This window comes from Solenopsis invicta, chromosome 15 (assembly GCF_016802725.1).
Source record: "Solenopsis invicta isolate M01_SB chromosome 15, UNIL_Sinv_3.0, whole genome shotgun sequence".
Taxonomy (NCBI): Eukaryota; Metazoa; Arthropoda; class Insecta; order Hymenoptera; family Formicidae; genus Solenopsis; species Solenopsis invicta.
The window spans coordinates 918089-938411 of NC_052678.1; the positions used below are offsets into that span (position 1 = coordinate 918089).

At 37.2% G+C, this 20323-nt stretch overlaps 1 protein-coding gene across 1 annotated transcript; it reads right to left on the minus strand.

Moving 5' to 3' along the window:
• Positions 1-16634: 16634 nt before the first annotated feature.
• On the minus strand, positions 16635-17424 carry LOC113002825. The gene is made up of 2 exons (XM_026129964.2): positions 17350-17424; positions 16635-17269 (listed from the first exon to the last, which is right to left on the minus strand). The coding sequence occupies exons 1-2, from the start codon at positions 17385-17387 to the stop codon at positions 16687-16689; spliced, it is 621 nt and encodes a 206-aa protein (XP_025985749.2). The 5' UTR covers positions 17388-17424; the 3' UTR covers positions 16635-16686.
• Positions 17425-20323: the final 2899 nt, after the last annotated feature.

The following is a 20323-nucleotide window of genomic DNA, read 5'->3' on the forward strand; positions in this document are numbered from 1 at the left end:
GTATCCGAAAATAGTTTGCGTAAAAGCGAGAAAAGACTAAACAGACGGGGCTACTGGAAAGTGTGCGTTAATACGGCATATTTCTCTAAATATTTTGTACGTTGCTATGATGGCATATATGTTTTTGCTTATAAGTTAGCTAGTTATAAAATTCTTGATTACGAATACATATTGTGATAATGGTTCTACTTTATATAGAAAATGTAGATACTAAATAAAAATGTTATTCTTTCATTAATTTATTTTTTCTCTCAACGAGCAAGAAAGTTACAAAGTTAAATAAAATACAGTAAGGTGTTTGACTAATTTTTGTATAATATAAATAGAGAATAAAAACCGCCTTTTCGGTCATAGCTAGATCCTCATGCTGTTTTTATTTTTTAAGTGATTTTATAAATCCATTCACACTTGACAAACCTGCGCACTGATTATTTTCAGATCTATCACATAATCCAGATCTAAGTCAAATGAGAATGAGTAGCATCGTTAAATTATTAAAATTAATTTAATTTAATTTAATTTAATTCGTGATATTACTCATTCTCATTTGACTTAGATCTGGATTATGTGATAGATCTGAAAATAATCAGTGCGCAGGTCAAGTGTGAATGGGTTTATAAAATCACTTAAAAAATAAAAACAGCACCAAGATCCAGTTAAAACCGAAAAGGCGGTTCTCATTCTCAATTAAATAAAATAATCATTGTGTGCATCTAGACGTGCAACCGTTCTCTGAGCGGCTAAATAGCAATTTAAGATGATTGATCGGATTCAAAGGTACGTACCAATCATCTTCAAATGCTACATAGGCTGTGTTCCGATATTGACTGTCAATACTGAAAATGTATAGCATATGTGACGTAAACTATAAATTTTTGGTACTGCCAGTAAAAACGAAACACAGTCTTAGCCGTTCAATGAGCGGTAAAGCATCTGGGGCCCTATTTTTGAAAACTTTCAAATAACTTTTGTATATGAAAGTAGCAAAATAACCAATAGAATTAGATGGCTCTCTCTCATTGGCTATTCTTTCACTTTCTCCAGGACAGTGCTACTGTACTGTACACACACGCAACTCAAACATGTGACCGTCTAAGGTTTAAACGCAGTCTGTGATTGGTTAGCTTTAAACTCTTATATCTAGTGATATATGCAAAAGAGATCACTCTTACGCGTTGATTACAAGCGTAAGGCACACGAAGAAAGAAATCCTATATTTCAAAAACTATTATTTAAAATAAAGATTTACAAATAATTATTTTACTTAATTTTTAAGAACTTCTTGCTATAATATTTTGATTACATTAGTTACTTATAGAAAATAATCAATGTATACAAAAAATAACATTTTATTTTAATGTACTTTGCTATAAAATACTTGCTTCTGACGTTAATATTTCATTTTTTATTTGTACGCAATAAGGCTTGTATCGATCTGTAGGCAGTATTACTTGTGTGCAGTTCGCCTTGTAGGCAATATTACATGTGTGCAATCGTGCAGTCGGTCTTTAATTTTTTACTTGTGCGCAATTGAGACTGTAGGCAATCGATCTGTAGGCAGTATTACTTGTGTGCAGTTCGTCTTGTAGGCAATTGGGATGTTGGCAATTGACGCTGTAGGCAATCGATTTGTAGGCAATTGGGATCATCCGGATTTGTGCACATTGAATTTTGTTCCAACAAGGCATTGTTACGACTTTATCGTTTGCTTTTTGAGTGATACAGTAAAGAATAAGTTTTCGCTTATATAGTTTTGGTGTTTACAGTTTTTGCATGATCCGGAGGAACACTGTGAAATGTAGTGATTTATATTGATTCTCATAAAAATTGTAAACACCAAAAATCTATAAATATAAATATAAATTCGTATTCTTTACTGTATCACTCAAAAAGCAAACGTCGTAACAATGTCTCGTTTGAACAAAATTCAAGGTGTGCAAATCATTGCTTTTTTAGAAGAAAGATTGAATCAAAGTTACGTTGCAAGGAGAATAAGTGTTCATCGATCCTTTATCTCTTGAGTTTGGGCTCGTTATCAAGAAAAAGACGGATTTCGTCGAATTTCATATAACGTCAGCTAAAGAAGATTGCCTCATCATCAATAAGACAAATCAAAATCCGGATCTAATCCTGACGGTAACTGACAAAAATGCATACATAACTTTGATACATCCTAACTCCTCAAAAAAAATTGTAAGAACTTGACTTTTTTTTAATTTGCAGGGAAAACTTCAAATTTTACGGTGGCTATCGTGATATTTGCGAAAAAAATTTATCTTACCTCGTGGAGTGGGTCAAACTATGCAAATGTTTGGAAAAAAAAACGTCTTTAATTTTAAAAAAACGGCGGAAGGAGGTAAGCAGAAATTCAAAATTGGCTAAATGCACCTTAAAGTAGAGACTTTTTAAGCTTTGAAATAAAACAAAAAAATTTAAGCACGATAATTTTTAACGAAGTTCTGATAATTTAAAGTTGTGCGAAATTTTAGTATAAATGAGTGTTGCGATAATTTTATTGCCTAGTGTATAATATTTTTTGGCAACATTACATCTTGGATTGTTGGCTTAAAAAACAATTTAGAACATATTAAAGAATTAGAGAGGGATCAAAATAATATTGGAATATTAAAATATTGTGAGCCATTAAAAAAGTATTTTCTAATACGTTTGCACGATTGTTTTTATAATAAAATTTAATTAAATAATGATGCTAAATATTTTATTATTGCTACCGTATGTCACAAAAAAAAAATTTTTGTTGGATACTTCCAAGTTTAAGAAATATTAAATTACAATTTATTAGAGACACGTGTAATTAATGTGATTGAAACAGTAAACAGTGGAAATTTAGTTACTTCGACGAGTAAAATGAAAAGGAGCAACAGTTTTTCAATTTTATGAACATTTTATTACTACTTCTTCATCTCAAAATAGTTTGAGATGAATATATTTGGTTGAAATAGAATTTCTGCAATATGTAAACAATAATAATATTTAAGTAAAGATATGATATTTAAATTTAAATTAAAGTAACTTTAGTATTAAATATTTATAAATTTTAAAAATAATAATAATGGAAAAATCAATTAAGTGAATTTTTTCAACAAAGGGTGGCAGTTATAAAACATTTGCATATCACACAACGCTCAAATTACTCTCAGAGCTATATTTCTCATTAAAGGAAGGTTCAATACAATTAATAACAGGAGTTGTTTACTAAATTATTTATATCTGCATATTTGCAACTGTTTTAAAAACATTAAGTTCTAATCTAATTTTACTTGTTTTAAAGCTAGAATCACATCATAAAATGCAATAAACAACAACGTTATGAAACTTAAAAGTTTATAAAAAATTTATAATTTTAAGCATAAACTTTTTTAATATTCCGTATTACATGAACAATTACTACAAATATTTTTTGAACACTTCTTTCTGTAGTTGTTTAACCGTCCGAAAAACTATGGCCAAAGAAATCTCACCTCTCTTCCAAATCAAAGCCAAGAAGTTTACTTTCACTTGAAGAACTCACTTTTCTTGTCATTTTTTAAGAGAATGTTATGTACAGTAATAATAACGTTTTCTTATTTACATTTTGCTTATTGCGCGAAAAAAATATTATTTATGTGCACGTTTTTCCTATGTTACAGCATGGATCTATCAGACGTTACCCTCAGCAAACTCGTTGTGAAATTTTTTATAGCTCATGGCGACACGTTAGCCGTAAGGTGGTGTCTAGGACCCCAAAAGCAAAATTTTTTTTGATACGCTTTTTGTAATTATTCAATCTTTTGGTATGAGAATTATATGCCTATTTAATGAATTTACATGAATTTTTGATATAATTAAATAATTTCAAATTTATAAGTTTCACAAAATCGAGTTAAAACTATTTTATATCGTTACTATCCTGTATCCATAATAGATTCTTTTGTAATAAACGAATGGGGATTAAATGAATGGGGAATTAGATGAATTAATTCCATCATTTGCAGGTAAATTCTAAAATGAGGCCGACAATCAAATAAAATTGTGACATTATTATTACAGGTTATTATTGTCACGTGTAAACTTTGCCGGGTCTGAATAATTATTCTCTTTTATAATTCTTGTGCTAGCCTAAAAAATTGATACTAAGGTGTTCAACACTCTTACCGACAATGATATTGAGAGTTTGATAATCAAATTGGGCAAAAAAGACATTTTTAAATAAGTATCAAAACTTTAAGAATTCTGTTTCTGAAAATCCTGTTACTGACAAAGTAAGTTGAAATATAACAACGCGTATTTATCTGTGTGTGGATGGAAACTGTGTACATGCGTTAAGAAGAATCTATCGAACATTTCGATCCTTCAAAAATCCTGAAATCCGTTTATATCTGCACATCGATATTCATCGCACAGAGATAACTTATGTAGGCCAGTTTGTACAAACTGCAAGGAAATCCAATGAAAAAATGAATAAATGAGTGAATAAGTGAATACACGTTGGTCATTTAATTAAATTTTATAAAAATTACTCAAATGGTCTTTTTTCAATCCGGAGTCCAATTTGGGGACTTGTCTTTAAAAAATGTTCTTGTTAAGGCGATGCTGGAGATACCGACTGAACACGATTATATTTAATTTCACTAAACTTTTTATGGAATTCATAGAATTATAAATCCTTTTCCAGGATTAAAGTATTGACAAAAATACAATACGCTGGCACCAATTTGACACGAAAAACAGAAAAAAGTTACTAAACTATGTGTTTCTGTAGTAGTCTCGTGACAATATGTGCTGCGTATAAAAGTTTTAGACGTTGTATGTACATAATAACCATCCAGCGTATTGTGAATTACACGTAAGATTGTTAGTGTGCTTTCAAAACAATCCTAAAAGCTTTAGAATAAAACATACTTTCAATTAAAAATGTCGTGTTTATGTGTGCGTGCAGAATCAGTGTGAGAATTGGTGAAGAGTGAGACTGAGTGAGACAGAGCACTAGTTTAGTTCCTCGATGTTGCATTAGAGGCGCTAAAATCAAAAGAACAAGGAAAGATGAGTGCGTTTGACAAAGAGCGCTAGCCTATTCCCCTTACTCTTTGCCTCACGCGCGACCCACAGTTCGTAGAAGAAAAATCTGAAGTACCGACGTCGAGTGAGTTTCACCGTCAGTCCAGCATCGCCTTAAGTTAAGAATATAAAATCACATAATGCTACGTAAACGTATTAAATTTAATGTATTAACTACGTATTAAATTGGATGTATTAATTACGTCATACGATTTGCTTTTTAAAAGAAACATGTAAAAAAGAGCCTCAATAAACTTTCAAATGCTAATTTACGTTGAGTACTTTCCGAGTTGTGAAGCTTGAAAGCTACAGTGTACTGTAATTCAAGCAGTCAAGCATCATAACTCGAAAAGTACTTAACAAAAATAAACTTTTTTATAGTGTTTTGGAAAGCTTTTGATGTTAGCTATTAGATTCTTAAATTAAAAATAGGGTGTTTTGTTTAAAAAAGTTAAAGTGATTTCAATATGACCTTGGCGACGCCACCCAAGATCAAATCAATAGTATCGTTTCATGTCCCCCTTTGAACTTTGCAAATTTTATCTGAAATATTTTTCCATATCTTTCATATTTTTCGAAATAATTAACTGGAAAGTTCTCAAATGAACACCCTGTACATAATAGAAGCAAGAAATTCAAAATTTCAAAAATTGCTTAAGTAAATATAAAATTTCAAAAACTGTCTATTAGAATATAATTAAATTTTCAAAAATTAATTTCTTATCAATGTATAATGAAAAGAATGAAAATCCTTATAACCAAATCCTCAGCTTCATCCACAGTAAATAATATGTTTCTCTCTTATGTTGTATAGACAAAGTCATGTATTATGCTCTTACGAGTGCTATGCATTATATTTTCCAAGAATTATAATGTATGATTGACAAAGTGCACATGAATATGTTAACAAAACAAAACTTAGACCGAATGCGCATTATTTAATCTATTTTTCTCTTTCTACCTTCCTCTAATGGGTATTTCACATTTTCCAAAAGAAATGTGCTTTACTTTTGGAGATCTATCTCTAAATCATAATTTTTAACTCTAGCGTGAATGTAAATGTATATTTTGAATAAATTGACATTTGAAACATGTGTCAAATGATTGAATAAAAATATAAAAATAATTCTAATGCCTATTGTACGTATAATTTTACAAGCTGAGTTTTAGAGGTCTCAACGCTGCATGTTCACGCTGGTTTCAGAAATTTGTAACTAGGTTAATTAATGAGTATGATAAGTACATTTTGAATCCTGTTTATTGAAGTTAATAAAGTTAAGTGTAGTTTTTACAATGTATATAGAGTTTCTTTAAATTCTTGCAGTAGTGATTGAAGTAAATTACTTGCAATCAGTTTATAATTTAAAGAATTTAAATAAAACTGTAAATGTGAATAAATTCCTACTTCAGTTTTAAAACAAACCAGAACGGTGAAGCGGAATAATAGTCTCATTCCGCCCCACCTACTCGTTGATACCTCATGTTAACAACCTTGCTTTTATAGCGTTTTTCATTGGGAAAACTAGTGCGCACTGAGTGTGCACTCGCCGCTGGTAATTGGACGTTTCGGTTTGCGCGATGACGGTGCCAACGGAAACGCCCAATTACCTGTAGCAAGTGCACATTCAGTGCGCACTAGTTTTCCCAATGAAAAACGCTATTAGTGTAACCTTTTAAGCGAAAATAAATAGACATTGTGTATTTGTGCACGAGTTCCTTCTTTTCGTACATGATAAATTGTGCTGTTACTTCAGTCATTATATAACTCTTAAAGATGTCTCTTCGTATATCTGACAGAGATGAGAACAGTAATATGGCTGTGAACATTTCGGAAATTAGTGAGACCTTTACGCAACCATCACCAACATCACTTACCTCTTCGTCTATGGCAGAACCACGCTTTAGTCTACTTGATGGCAAATTTTTTAAGTGCCAGAAAGTTCAACACCAAATAAAATTGTTGCTTTATGTATGAAATGTTCTTCTCAAAAAATAGAAATAAAGGGATATAATAATTGCTCATCTAACTTCCTAAGTCATTTGAAAAGGAAACACGGCGAAGATTGCATCGAAGAATATAAAAATTACATAAAAAGTAAAAAAAAAGTTAAGCAATGTAGCCTGCGAAACTAGTAGCGGCAAAGTATCTAAACTTTTTGGAAAATTGAAAAAACTAACAAAAGTTTTGACACAGGAGCAATTTGATGAAAACATCGTTAAATATTTTATTCATTCTATGATTTCGTTGAGAACTGTAGAAGATCATTATTTTTCGAAAATTTTCTCAGATTTAAATATATCGAACATTGACCTCAAGGTAATAAGTCGCCGAACCTTAGGACGTCGTATACAAGATTATTATGTAAAAGAAATAGCAGAAATAAAATCTACACTGCGTGAATTTGATTATGTCTGCACTGCGATAGACATCTGGTCTGGTAAGAAACGAAGTTTTATGGGAGTTACAGCACATTGGATTACGAAAGATCTGTCTAGGATATCAGTGTCATTAGCTTGTCGCAGGTTCAAAGGTACTCATTGTTCAGTGGGAAAAACTTAATCTTTGTCACTGCGTTTTCGTTTATTTATTCAATTTAATGATTATCACTTACAGTATATTTTTTGTGTTACGTTATCGCGTTACACTATTGCGTTACAACAGTCGTGTGGGCCGAGTATTCTCGCCGAGCGAGAGGCGACGACGCCGTGCAACGATTATCCTTTAGTTATCGGCTCAGGAGCGTATTTCGCCCTGAGCTCGTATCAGAGATACGTATCAGAGACCCTTCGCGGATATCGAATAGGCGCACTCGCGTATGCACGTGTTGCGGCTCGCGGAGGCACGGCAGGGAGAGCGAATACTTGCACGTCGTTATCGCGATGAAGTCGGACTAGAAAAAGGTGCCGGAGAGCTTTCCAGACCCTTATTTATTAATTTAGGAATTGCCACGTTCTCACCCCGCTTGGTTCCAATTTTCGAGATCTTTGCCTCGATTGGGCGATTCGGATTTTCGGTTTCCAAGCGCAGCGAATAAAGACGATCGGCCGACAAACGATCGCCGACGGTCCCAGGACTAGTGACGCCGATATTGCCCTAGGGCAGTTGTTTACAACAGCAATTGTAATATCGGCGCCGCATCGTCCGGATGATGTTTATTGGGTAATAAACGCGTGCAACCCGGAAATGCTCGAGACCATCCAAGCTTTGTCTTTTTGTTTATTTTGTGTCCCTTTTTTGATGCTTTATTATGCCGCGCCATCCGACCGTCGCCTATTCGTTATGATGCACGTATTGCATCCGCATGTGTGTGCGCGATGTGAATTTCGCGTCGTTACACTCATAGTTATGATCGTATATCTGAACTAATATAGGAAATTAATTCTGCTTTTGACCTCATTGTAAATAAGATAGTTGCCACCATAACCAATAATGGTAGCAATTTTGTAAAAGCTTTCAAGATGTTTGGAGCACAAGTAACAAATATTAATAAGATTGAGCCAATTGATAATAATGAAGATGTATCCGATGCGATTTCATCTGATTCCGAAGATTTTGCGGAAGAAATTCACAATTTATCAATCGCGGATGACTCACACATTGTGGAAAGTTACTTCCTACCTACACATTTACGATGCTGTGCACATACATTAAGTTTATGTGCAACTACCGACGTTAATAGAGTATTAAATGCACAAAATACTCCATTATCAAATATACATAATGCTGTGATGAAAAAATGCAATGCTTTATGGAAAGCCGCAGGACGATCCAAGTCAGCAGAGATAATACAAAATATATATTACAGCATACTTTGAGTCGACCTGGCAAGACCAGATGGAACAGTTTGATTCTTTTCGACAAATTCTCTCTATTAAAGAAGAAAATGTACAATTGCATAAGGAACTAAATATAAAAAGTCCTATTAAAAACACCGAATTTGACTACATACAAGAATATTTAATATGGGATGGGTTGCGGACATGTCTACGGATTATATACGTTTATCTCATACGTTTTTATACCGTAAAATATGTATGATTATAATGGTTATTATACGTATCTTATGCTGATCTGTGTTTATTGGGTTGTTGATAAATATAAGTATATGAAGAAATGAATTTATTCTATAAATTGAATAATAATTTAATCTTCCATTTCATAGTTTATTAAACAAGTAATTAAAAAGTTTGTAAAACTGAAATCATCTTGATTTGTTAATTTCGTATTGTAATATCTTTTCGAAAATTAAGTAAAATACTGAATCTGTATATACAACTGCACGTAAAAAAAATTTGATATTTAAATGTTAATTGAATATCAGATTTTAGATTTTAGATTTTAGTAATACTTTATTTCCTTGCGGCAGTACATTGCAACACAGTCTATAAACGAGTTTACAAACTTTAAGTATACATTATTCTCGCATACCTTCGCTAGTCTAGAAACGCAAAGAAATTCCTTCTTTTTTTCGTACGCAATTAATAATGCGACAGGGTGCGTTTTATCGACTCTACATTCTTGTTTTCGCGCGGGTTTATTCGTCCGGAGATGCGATGCGACACGACGTTACGCAACATGCCGATGAATTTCGTACGAAAACGGTACGGAATCAAACCTTTCATATTTTCCATGGCTACGTCAACTACGCCAACGCTGATGTGTAGTCTACCAACGTCGAACCAACGGCAAAAATAATCCGCCAATAATCTTTTTTCGTCGACCTTCGGAATAATTTAAAAGTGATTGTCGCTTTCCGTAAGAGCGAGAAGGACCAAAGATGTAATACTGACCCATGGACCCATTGACTCATATAGAAAGTGAAAGCAATTTTAGCAAAAGACAGAAACAATTTTTTTAAGGTGAAGAGCATTTCAAGTCATTTTCATTTTGTGTAGAATGTGTTACATAATTATATAATGGGGTATATTTGATTATACCCTGAGGAAAAAATGTAACGTCAATATAATTGGAGAATGCTCTTTTACAAATAATAATACAAATAGGGACAGAGATAAAATGTAATAAATAAGTTTAAAAAATTGTTCTAAGAGACCTGTCTTAAATCATTTGACAAACTGCTTGTAACAACCCGTTTCTCTTGGATAGAGATCGCGCACGGACGTAGCTCGTCGGGAATTCCAGGGCACGATCCGGGTTAAGAGAGAATTAGACTCGTGTGTTTGAACGTGAAAAATAGGTACAGGTTTTATTGAGTGACGAATACAAATGTCTTACAGCTAATATGTACAGAGGGTTCGGCGCGGGGAACGTCGTCGGCGCGGTTGCCGCTTCTTCCCACGGCAGGTGCGTGGTTTGCGCGGTCGGCGTTTGTTTTCGGCGCGCGGGCGGCCCCGTGTTTTTCGGCCTTGCGAGGTCGCGTGCTCGGCTTTTCGCGGTCGCCAGCACGGTAGCGGGGCGCGGGGCGTCGCTCGGCTGAGCGGCTCTTTAAATCCGCGGCGGTTGTGTTGTGATCTTACTCGCAGGCAGGATGCGACGGCTACGTCGAGTACGCTCGACGGAGGCAAAGACGCTTTACCCCGTTCTTCTGTAGCCGCCGCGGTAGGATCGGATCGGTGTCGAGGAAAGCCGGTCGGGCAAGTACGCTTGCCTGAGCCCAAGACACTTGAGCCCAGCTTCGGCGAGGAGAGACGGGTGCGAAAGCGGTAGCCGTCGAGAACGCTCGACAGAGGCCAAGACTCTTGACCCCAGGACTACCTCGGGAGACTTCTTCGGAGACTAGTCGGCGGAGTAGCGGTCCGAGCAGTCGGCGGAGAAGAAGCGCAGCATCTTGCTGCTCCGGCGCTTTTATACCCGCATCTCGAGACGTCGGGAACGTTCGGTGGCGGTTCGGTTCGTGTCGGAGCCAGCGTCCCCGCCGCTCGAGATCGGTTGCGTGGTGGGCGGACGGAGGCGCGTGAGCACGTCGCTAGCGCGTGCCGGTTTGGGGCCGGTGCGCGTGCGCGGCGCGGTAGCCGCGACGCGCGGATGCCTCGCTGCTCGTATTGGCGCGTTTAAAGTCGTTTATCGGCGCGTAGCGCCTTGTGTGACGCTCGGCGGATGTTCGGCCGGCGTTTTGCGGACGGTGACCGGTCCGTCGGGGGGGGTCGCGCGGAAGCGGTTTGTTACATGCTTAAGGTTGTAAAATATTGCAGTATTAACAAAACTAAGATGTTGTAAATTTAAATAATTTTGTTGCAATTTATTGCAATTGTTATTAAAATATAATAGTTGTTGACTTAAAAATCTATCACACTTAACAGAACTTTGCGTAATAAGTTGCAATAAGTATTTAAAGCATGTATGTAAACTAGCATAATAATATAATAACTAAATAATAATAATCTATAGCAATATTTAACTTAATTTCGCAAAATCTTTTTTATCAATGACTTTAAGCATGATCTAATAATGAATTTTACATTGAATAGATTTCACTTCAAGAGTAATAAGTGTGTAAAACAAAATTTTTGATAACATTTGGCATCGAATTACGAAAACAAATGCAATGTTCAATGGTAAAAATCGAATTCCGCGAAACCGACGCAAGCGGCGGCCTGGTTGTTAGGCGACCAAATTTTTTTGTTTGCTGTTTCTTCTATTAAAGGAGGAAAAGAGAGAGGGGGAGAGAGGGAGAGGGTGAGGAAGAGGGAAAGGGAGAGAGAGAGAGAGAGAGAGAGAGAGAGAGAAAGAGAGAAAGAGAGAAAGAGAGAGAGAGAGCTGAAACCGGATTCGTTACGCAATTCGTGATGCGTGAGTCCAGTGGCTATGTAATTAAATGTCAAGGTCCCCTTTCTCTGTTATTCACATTGAATTTTATTCGTATTATTATTAAATCTCGCGTGTGGAAGCATAATTTATACATATTACGGATTTTCTTAAAATAAATTTAATTTTTAACAAAATCAACATGAGAATCAAGAAGTTGATCAGTACTATATTAAATAATAGAGTTCCGAACCTGGTTGACGAGATTGATACGCTCGTAGAAGAAAAAAATTCATGTTCTTTCCGTATGAGACTTATCGGAAAAAATATCTGAGTCTCTGAATAAAGACGAAGTGACGCTTGGCTTTAGATGTTTAAACAAGCTAGATCAATTTATCAAAGTTCACAAAGACAGGAGCAACAAAACAGAGTGTAACAATGTCGTTTATAAATTAAATTGTAATGACTGTAATGCTTCATATGTAGGACAAACAAAAAGGAAATTAAAAACAAAAATTAAAGAACACATGAATAACATCGATCTTGAATCATCCAAAATATCCGTTATTAGTAAACATAGATTACAACATAATCATTCTTTTAATTGGGATAATGTTAAGATCTTTGACTTTGAGCCTAATTACTATAAACAATTGATTTCCGAAATGATACATATTAATGAACAGAAAAACAGGCTAAATCAAAAAACTGATACGGAACTTCTCGAGGATTGTTACAGCTCTGTTTTGAACAGACTTGCCGATATGTAGAGAGACAAAGTATATTATTGTAAACAGCAGAATATCTTTCGCGCTCGCTCCGCAGCACTAGCAGCGTTCAATCTCCCTTGTCACGTTAAAGATATACATGGTATTAAGTTTTAAGTAACCAACGATTGGAAATGTTTTGTAACAATTCTAACGACGAACTGTAAATCTTAATTACTTGTTACAATTGACACGGTTTAAATAACGCTTATAGATATTATTCTTACTTAAAGTTTTGATGGTCGAGATTTGAATAAATTTCACGAGTCGTATGACGAGATGCGAATGGTCGCCGTACTTCTGGACTTGTTTTGTTTCGCAGATTGGGAAAAGACAAAGCAATTAACGAAATTGAACCATGGACTTTAACTGCTGTATCATATGTACATATATTCGAACTTTAGGCCGCATCGAAAAAGTTGTTAGCATTTTAATGTAAAAGTCATATACACACTGAAGAAGACTCCGTAGAGTCAAAACGTCTGTGACAAAAAGTTATTATTAAATACAAATTACACTTTATACGTATATCCTGAATTTTTTGCTCGTTCATTGACCTCTCTCATTATTGTTAAAACATTTCGTTCTTTCATATAAAGTACATAACAAAAACAACTTTAAATCAAAAATTAAATTATGCTAAAAATGAATTAAGCTAATTACACACGCCTTTAAAGAGATCGTGCATTATGTCAACACAATAATTTCGTGTAAAATGGAAATTACTGAGTTGATGCCATGTGCACTGTTTCTTTATACCAGTTTTGATACGTCATTTGTAATTAGATCATGTTCATAATTTTCATGTGTACGAAGTAGAGTTTCATCTTCAGCACACATACGATACGAATCAACTTTTTTGATCTTGCAAAAGCGACATTTAAAGTTAGAAGAAAAACTTTCAGTTAATTCTAACAAGGTATGCATTTCTAAATTGTCGCTATTAAACTTAATTTAAAATAAATTCATTTTACTAACCCATTTATATTAATGACTATTCCCTTTTCTTCAAGCAGACTGATTTTTAATATAAGCTCATCAACAAATACTGCCGCATTTTCAAAAGTTTTACAGTCCTTTAATTAAAAAAATGCAAATTAATAAATATTAGTCAACGATGATGTTAACTCTTGTAGAAGAGAAGATAAAGAGAAATACACAGCTCCTATTTTGTTTTTGCTTGAATGAGAACCAAGTGCGTTGCCGTTTCATATTCATCAAAATGAATGAACATTGGAAACACATGTTTATTACCAAAATATGAAACTTGTGACTTCGACGGCTGACCTTGAACAAAATTACTACAAACAATATTATTACACATCAATTTATCATAAAAGCTTTCAAATGTAAAAAATTTGGTTTCTGAAATAATAAACAAAGGATTTGCTTTATTTCTACAATTGAGCCAAACACATAAGTTCTAAAATTACATTACCACTAATACGTTTTTTTAACTGCACGTTGTCCAATTACAAAACTGCGTGGGAGCACATATTGTTCCGAAAACTTAAAGTATTGTAAATATATTTAGTATCTACATTATTAAAAGAATTTTCTATTATTTTAAACATATTCCTTACAGTATTAACCCTTAAATACACCGATCCTGTAAAATACGGAAACATTTTCGGGTCTAGGAGACTTTTCCAACTTTGAGAAGCTATAACTTTGATTACAATTAATATTTTTCTAAATTTTTTTTTTTTAATGAAAGTTTAGAATCTCAGAAGTGTGACTGCACAATCGGCATTGCCGAAAAATAATTTGTTGTGAAGATAAAGGAAAAACCATTAAGCAAAAATGAGAAATTGGTCAAAAATCAATTTTTTCTTCAAAAAATCATATCTTTACAACAAAAATCTTTTAAAGACTTTCAAATACGGCGTTTCAAAGTTAAAGAGTCATACTTTCAAAATAAAATTTGGCAAAGTCATTCCTTTTAAAAAGTATAATTATGTAACATGGAGAATATGAAGTATTTTTGGACATTTAAAAATCCACTTTAAAAAAAAAAATCATATCTTTATATCACAAAAAACTTTTAAGGACTTTACAATAAGGCGTTTTAAAGCTAAGGATTTATACTTTCAAAAAAAACTAAATTGTCATTTCTATTAAAAAATGTACTTATGTAACAAGGCGAATTGATGTATTTTTGATTAAATCGTGTCTAAAATTGAAAATTGATGTGTTTCGTGATATATTTTGGAAAAACTTCCTTTTTTACAGCATTTTATAGTATTCCAACTTTAGACAGAGTATATGCGAGTAACATCCGCAAACCGACCTGTTCGAACGTATTTTGTCCAGGTTTTTTATGTAAAATACTCACAAAAGTTTCACTTATATACTATATGGGTCGCATTAACCCTAACAAAACTTTGCTGCCGAGCCGTTTGAATTTTAGTTGACCAAAAAATTGATCAACCATATCAATCAAAAGAGGAAATTTCAAACTTTTTTTTGTCTTGGTCCGAACCTCCTATCTCATTTCGTCTTCACACAGCAAGCGTTCGAAACTTCATATGGGGTTTTTCAGACCCACTTACGTGTTTAAGGATTAATAATATCGGTATCTTCGTTCAAATTTTGTAATCTATCAAAAACCACTTGCTTTATATCACATAAGTAGTAAGACTATGCCGATTCAAAGCCATGGGGCAATGAGGGGGGGTGAGGGGCGAGGGGGAATGTAGGCGCGGGGGTACCTGCGGTACGTACCGCGGAGTGGGTGATGATCCGCGAGGTCTGACATGGGAGGTGGGTGGTGACCCGCGAGACCTAACTTGGGAGGTGGGGGTCAGCCCGCTGAACTGACCCGCGCGTGGGAGTCAGCCCGCGGTCCTACCCAGGTGGGAGGGAATGATACAGGGAGTGGGTGGTGATCCTCGAGATGCAGTGGGTGGTGTCACCCACTGATCTAGAGGTGGGATTGAAAGGTGGGGGTAAGTCGCGCGGCAGAGCGGTATATACCACCGAGGATGATGTTGGGGAGAGAGGAATCCCATGGCTTCGAACCGGCGTGTATTTTTTAAAAAATACCACGGCGGTTCTCCGCGGCGATATCCGCGGCGATTTCCGCGGCGTATTTTGCGGCGGTTTTCCGCGGCGATTTCCGCGGGGCCCGCCGCAGCCCGCGCGCAATTTCCGCGGGTCCCGCCGCCACCCGCGGGCAATTTTCGCGGGGCCCGCCGCCGCCGCCGCCGTCGCCCGCGCCCGCCGCCCGCGCCCGCTGCCGCTAGCGCGCGAATTCGGCGGACAGAGAAAAAATAAAAATTTCTTTAAAAAGAAACTTACCGCTGCAGCCGCCGTCGCCGCGGATCTCGCCGCGGAGAACCGCCGTCGCCGCCGCCACCGCCACCGCCACCGCCACCACCACCACCACCACCACCACCACCACCACCACCACCACCACCGCCACACTGTTAGTGTATTTGTTCAATATTCGTTCGGTACTATGCGTACCGAACGATGCCCCGTTGTGGTGTCCACCACAACAATGTAGTTTCTGTAAAAAACTACACGTTGTCCGCTTGTGGTGTCCACCACAACGATAAGCGGGACGAATTCCCGCTCTTCCTCCGCGCGACGATCCATTTTTTTTTTTTCGCGACACGACTGCGCGACGGTATAATTGCGACTGACGAAGGGCTCGCTCAGCGAGAGCATCCTCCGTCGCATCGCGTATTTTGACGGCGGCTAATCACAAAGGTATACGATTACATCGAAGACAAACGATATATGATTACATTGTAGGTGAAGCAAACGCCGCTACTCTATGCTTGCAATTATATTATATTAATTGTTTTATTTTTTTCTACCTAATTTTCGTTATTCTTCCTGCATCCACTTGGAAGACAGTATTCCACTACGTATAACTGTTCAAGTCTCGTAATTTTCTAGCCTTCCGTTCGAGAGATACAGAATATTCTTTATGCAAGTTATATTTGCCGATGCCCGATTCTTCCCCTGTGGAATGTTATCGTTCGCGTGATGCAATCAGTGTCAAGGTTATTCTATAAGAGACTAAACGCAACTTGTAACACTAATATACGTTATAACATGGGAAAGGTTTATGACGAGACAAACTCTGTTTTATACATTTCACATTTTTTTATTTGAGTATGTAATACAATGTGTACAATCATTCTATTAAGTAGTTAATGCGTCGTATATAATAGTATCAATAGCGTAGGCTATTAATTCGCACTCAATTTGCGAACTCTTATCGTAAGATTTGCGCAATAATTCTGTCGCGTCTGGTTTGTTCATGGCAAAGTTTTGACGCAAGAACGTTACAAAATATTTAAATTTCTCAGTCGCAGTTGCAATGCTCTGATGCAGCGTATAATATACATGCTCCACACAGTGCTCTAGTTCAAACATGAAGAGCATGGTTGTAGGCTTGAGGTAAATACATGCATCGAGTAAAGATAACTTAACAATACTTTCATCATGCAATTTCACGAGTTGTACGGTAAGGTCATGAATCGGTAACGATGGTGCTTCGGTTGACTGGACGAATCGCTCGAAATCCGCACGTTTATCTAACAGAGCTCTCCACGTTCTGTATGGTAGGACAATCCGGTTGCCACGTGTATCGCCGAGCGATATCTCCACGGAGCAGGAAACAGATCCCACGTTGATCGCTACATCAATCCATTTGTAGGAAGTTGATGTTAGCGCAAACCTTCTGCCCAGTATACGTGGCGTATATCGTATATTCGAAGACGCTCTGAAAAAAAGAAACGGATACGAGTGAAATAAATGAATAAAATTCAAAGTCTTTATATCGTATAACAAAAGAATACTTACTTTTCACGCGCCTCGGTTGGAACGTAATAGTTTGCCATTGTATGTATTTCAAGAGCGATGTCAAAAACTGTTCAAACGAGCGACTGATGCAATACTGATCGCCAAATAGTGATGTTTGCAGTTATTAATGTTGTATTGGAAACGTATAGATGGAGAGGGGATAGTTTCCCCCACTCCAACAATTTCATCGGTAGCCTTGAACATGTCTCGACACGTTTATTCTTCTGAATCTTTTGTATAGGAGAGGGGATAGTTTCCCCACTCTTTCCAATAATTACATCATCATCGTCGGTATCACGTTTTCGCGACAACGTTGTACAAGAACAAAAATGTTATACATAACGTGCATGGTGTACGTGAAACGCTAAATGAAACATGAAAAAAAACGTTGAAGAAACGTCGATGTAATAGAGAAAAACGTCGATGTAATGGAGGGGAAAGGAATAAAAAAACGTATATTACATATGTTTATTCATGTAATTGTGTCCACCAATTGAATAGTTTGAATACATTTTGTAAAGCACAATGTCTATTCGTACGGTGTTGTCCACATTGAAAAGTATTAACATCATCTAGATTATTTAAATTATCCACGTCTTCGTAATCCACATCCAGGCTCTCGATGTATGCGTATTCTCGTCGACTGTCCAGAAGTAATTCTCCCAGCCATTCTCGTTTCTCGTGCCCTTTGACGTACACAATCTCCTTGTCGTCAGGATTTTCAGCACCCAGTACTGCAGTCGTAATCACTTGTCTCGCTTTCCGGTACGGAACCACTCCGTCGGTGCCCCATCTTAGTCCATGATGACAGGCAGTGAGCCAGGAAGCACAGGATCTTTCGGATTTCATCAACCAATCCCATGGCTGGGGACTGTCAAAGATATAATGCGCGAGAACGTTTCCCCCTCTTAACACCGCAAATTCTTTTACGATGAAACCCCTTAATCGTCCAAGGGGGAAACCTTGCAGATCCACGAACGTTGGCACGGACATGTCGCGGTCGAAAAGAAGACTGTGGTTCATGTCGATGTATCGTATAATATATATATGCGCAGAATTAGGTGATTTTGCGCACAATGTTTGTCAACGGGTTATATTGAATCACGCGATCGTGTATTATGAGTGCATACGCGCCGGTGTTCTCCGGTACGTTATCTTTAGTTTCGAATTCTATTCGCACGTCAACGGTTGCGCTCTTAATCGATTCAACTTGCCGACTGCAATCAATTATTACGAACGGACCTCTGTTTAGAAAGTTGGTGACGGTGAGATTCGGCTCGAGATACTCGTATCCGAGGTAGGTTTTGCAGAAACGCGCGTACATCTCGTATAGAATAGCCCATTTGTTTTTGGCAAAATCAAGATCCATTTCGATGTAGGGATAAGATTCAGAATTCAGATAAAGTTTCACGTTGGTCAAATTGCAATGGTCGAATCGGCTCGTGTCCTCAGACATGTTATTTTTTCGGCCGGTTTGCATAGCGAAAATGACGTATCGCGGCTTCTCGAGCTGAGTAGCGGTCTTGATAGCCCACGAATGCTTGGTGGTGCGTTGCAATAGTGGATACTCATAAAGATCCCACGAGCGAAAAGCCATGCTGAGATATCGTCCGCTCTCCAAAGTGCGCAGCATCGAAAGTTTATTTATATCACTCAAGAGCACATGCGGCATTCGCCACTGAATTTTAAACAACTCGAGAACGGGCTCCAACGCCGAATTACCCTTCAGACAATTGTTATCGTTGCGCGCTCGTATCAAGATCAACTCGTGACGAGCATTGATCACTATGCGTTTATAATCTTCGCAGAATCCTAACAGCACGTAGAGCGGGACACAGAAATTGAAATACCCGTCAGCGGTAGTCATCTGCGTTTCCCAGCCGGCATTTCGCAGAATCACGCTTTTGTCGGATGACAGCGTTACATAGTTTTTCAGCGTGCTGGTTATGCCCACGTTTCTATTACGATCAATTTCAACGCCGTTCAACTCGTATCTTATCTCGTCGAACATAAAAGCCACGCAATTGTTTCCCAATACCACGTCGCCGCTAACCCCTTCAGGTCTATTCTGTTTCGTAATTCTCCCCTCGACGTATAGGAAACTCTCGTACGGCAATGTATACAAATCTTGTTGTTGTATGGGTATTCTTATCTCATCGCTGTGCCCGTACGTTGTGTTTGCATACGGCGAATAAGCGTGGGTTTCAATCTTGACGATGCGATCGTCAAAGATCGGCTCGTCTCTGACGTTTAGAATATCAGTCATTTTTTAAGATTTTCGTACCGCGAATCCTAGTGATTGTAAAAATTTAACATTTGATGCGCTGAGCTTTTTCTTCTCAACTAATCTATTATTGACCGATAAAGTCGATTGCCCGGTAAATGATGCTCTCTGCGCTCGCTCGGCTCCGTTTATTACCAGCATCACACACGCCTTCGAACATGCAGCCTAACTGTGATTTCCTCCCCGCGAAAGTCCAGTAATCGTCCGTTTTGATCGACAACGCGTACGGTGATGTCACTAACGCTCCGTATGAGCACTGGCAAGTAAATGACTTGAGAAGGTCTTTCACTGACTTTATATCCCGGCGCGACGCTCGGTGAAAATTCGTGGATCGTGTGCACTCGCGCATCATTGCTGTAAGCTCCCGCGGTCAAGTTGCATTCTATGCGTATAATGTTCACATTCATGATGTTTATCGACACGTCCGATTCGTGCCATCTTCGCGGTCGCAGTATACGCATCGATGAGAATCCCAGCAGCGATCCAATGTTATTTGGTTTGCTGAAGTTTATTCTGTAGGCACATTTAATCTCGCACCGCATCGTGTTATGGTTTGCGCGAATCACTATCGGGAACGCTGCTTCCTCGTCCACATCGTCGTTGTTGCCGCGGACAGTGGCATCGGCAATCGTGCCATCCGCATTGGGTGCATCGCGTCGTGGACGTCTCTGCGAAATTGCACGTTTCAAA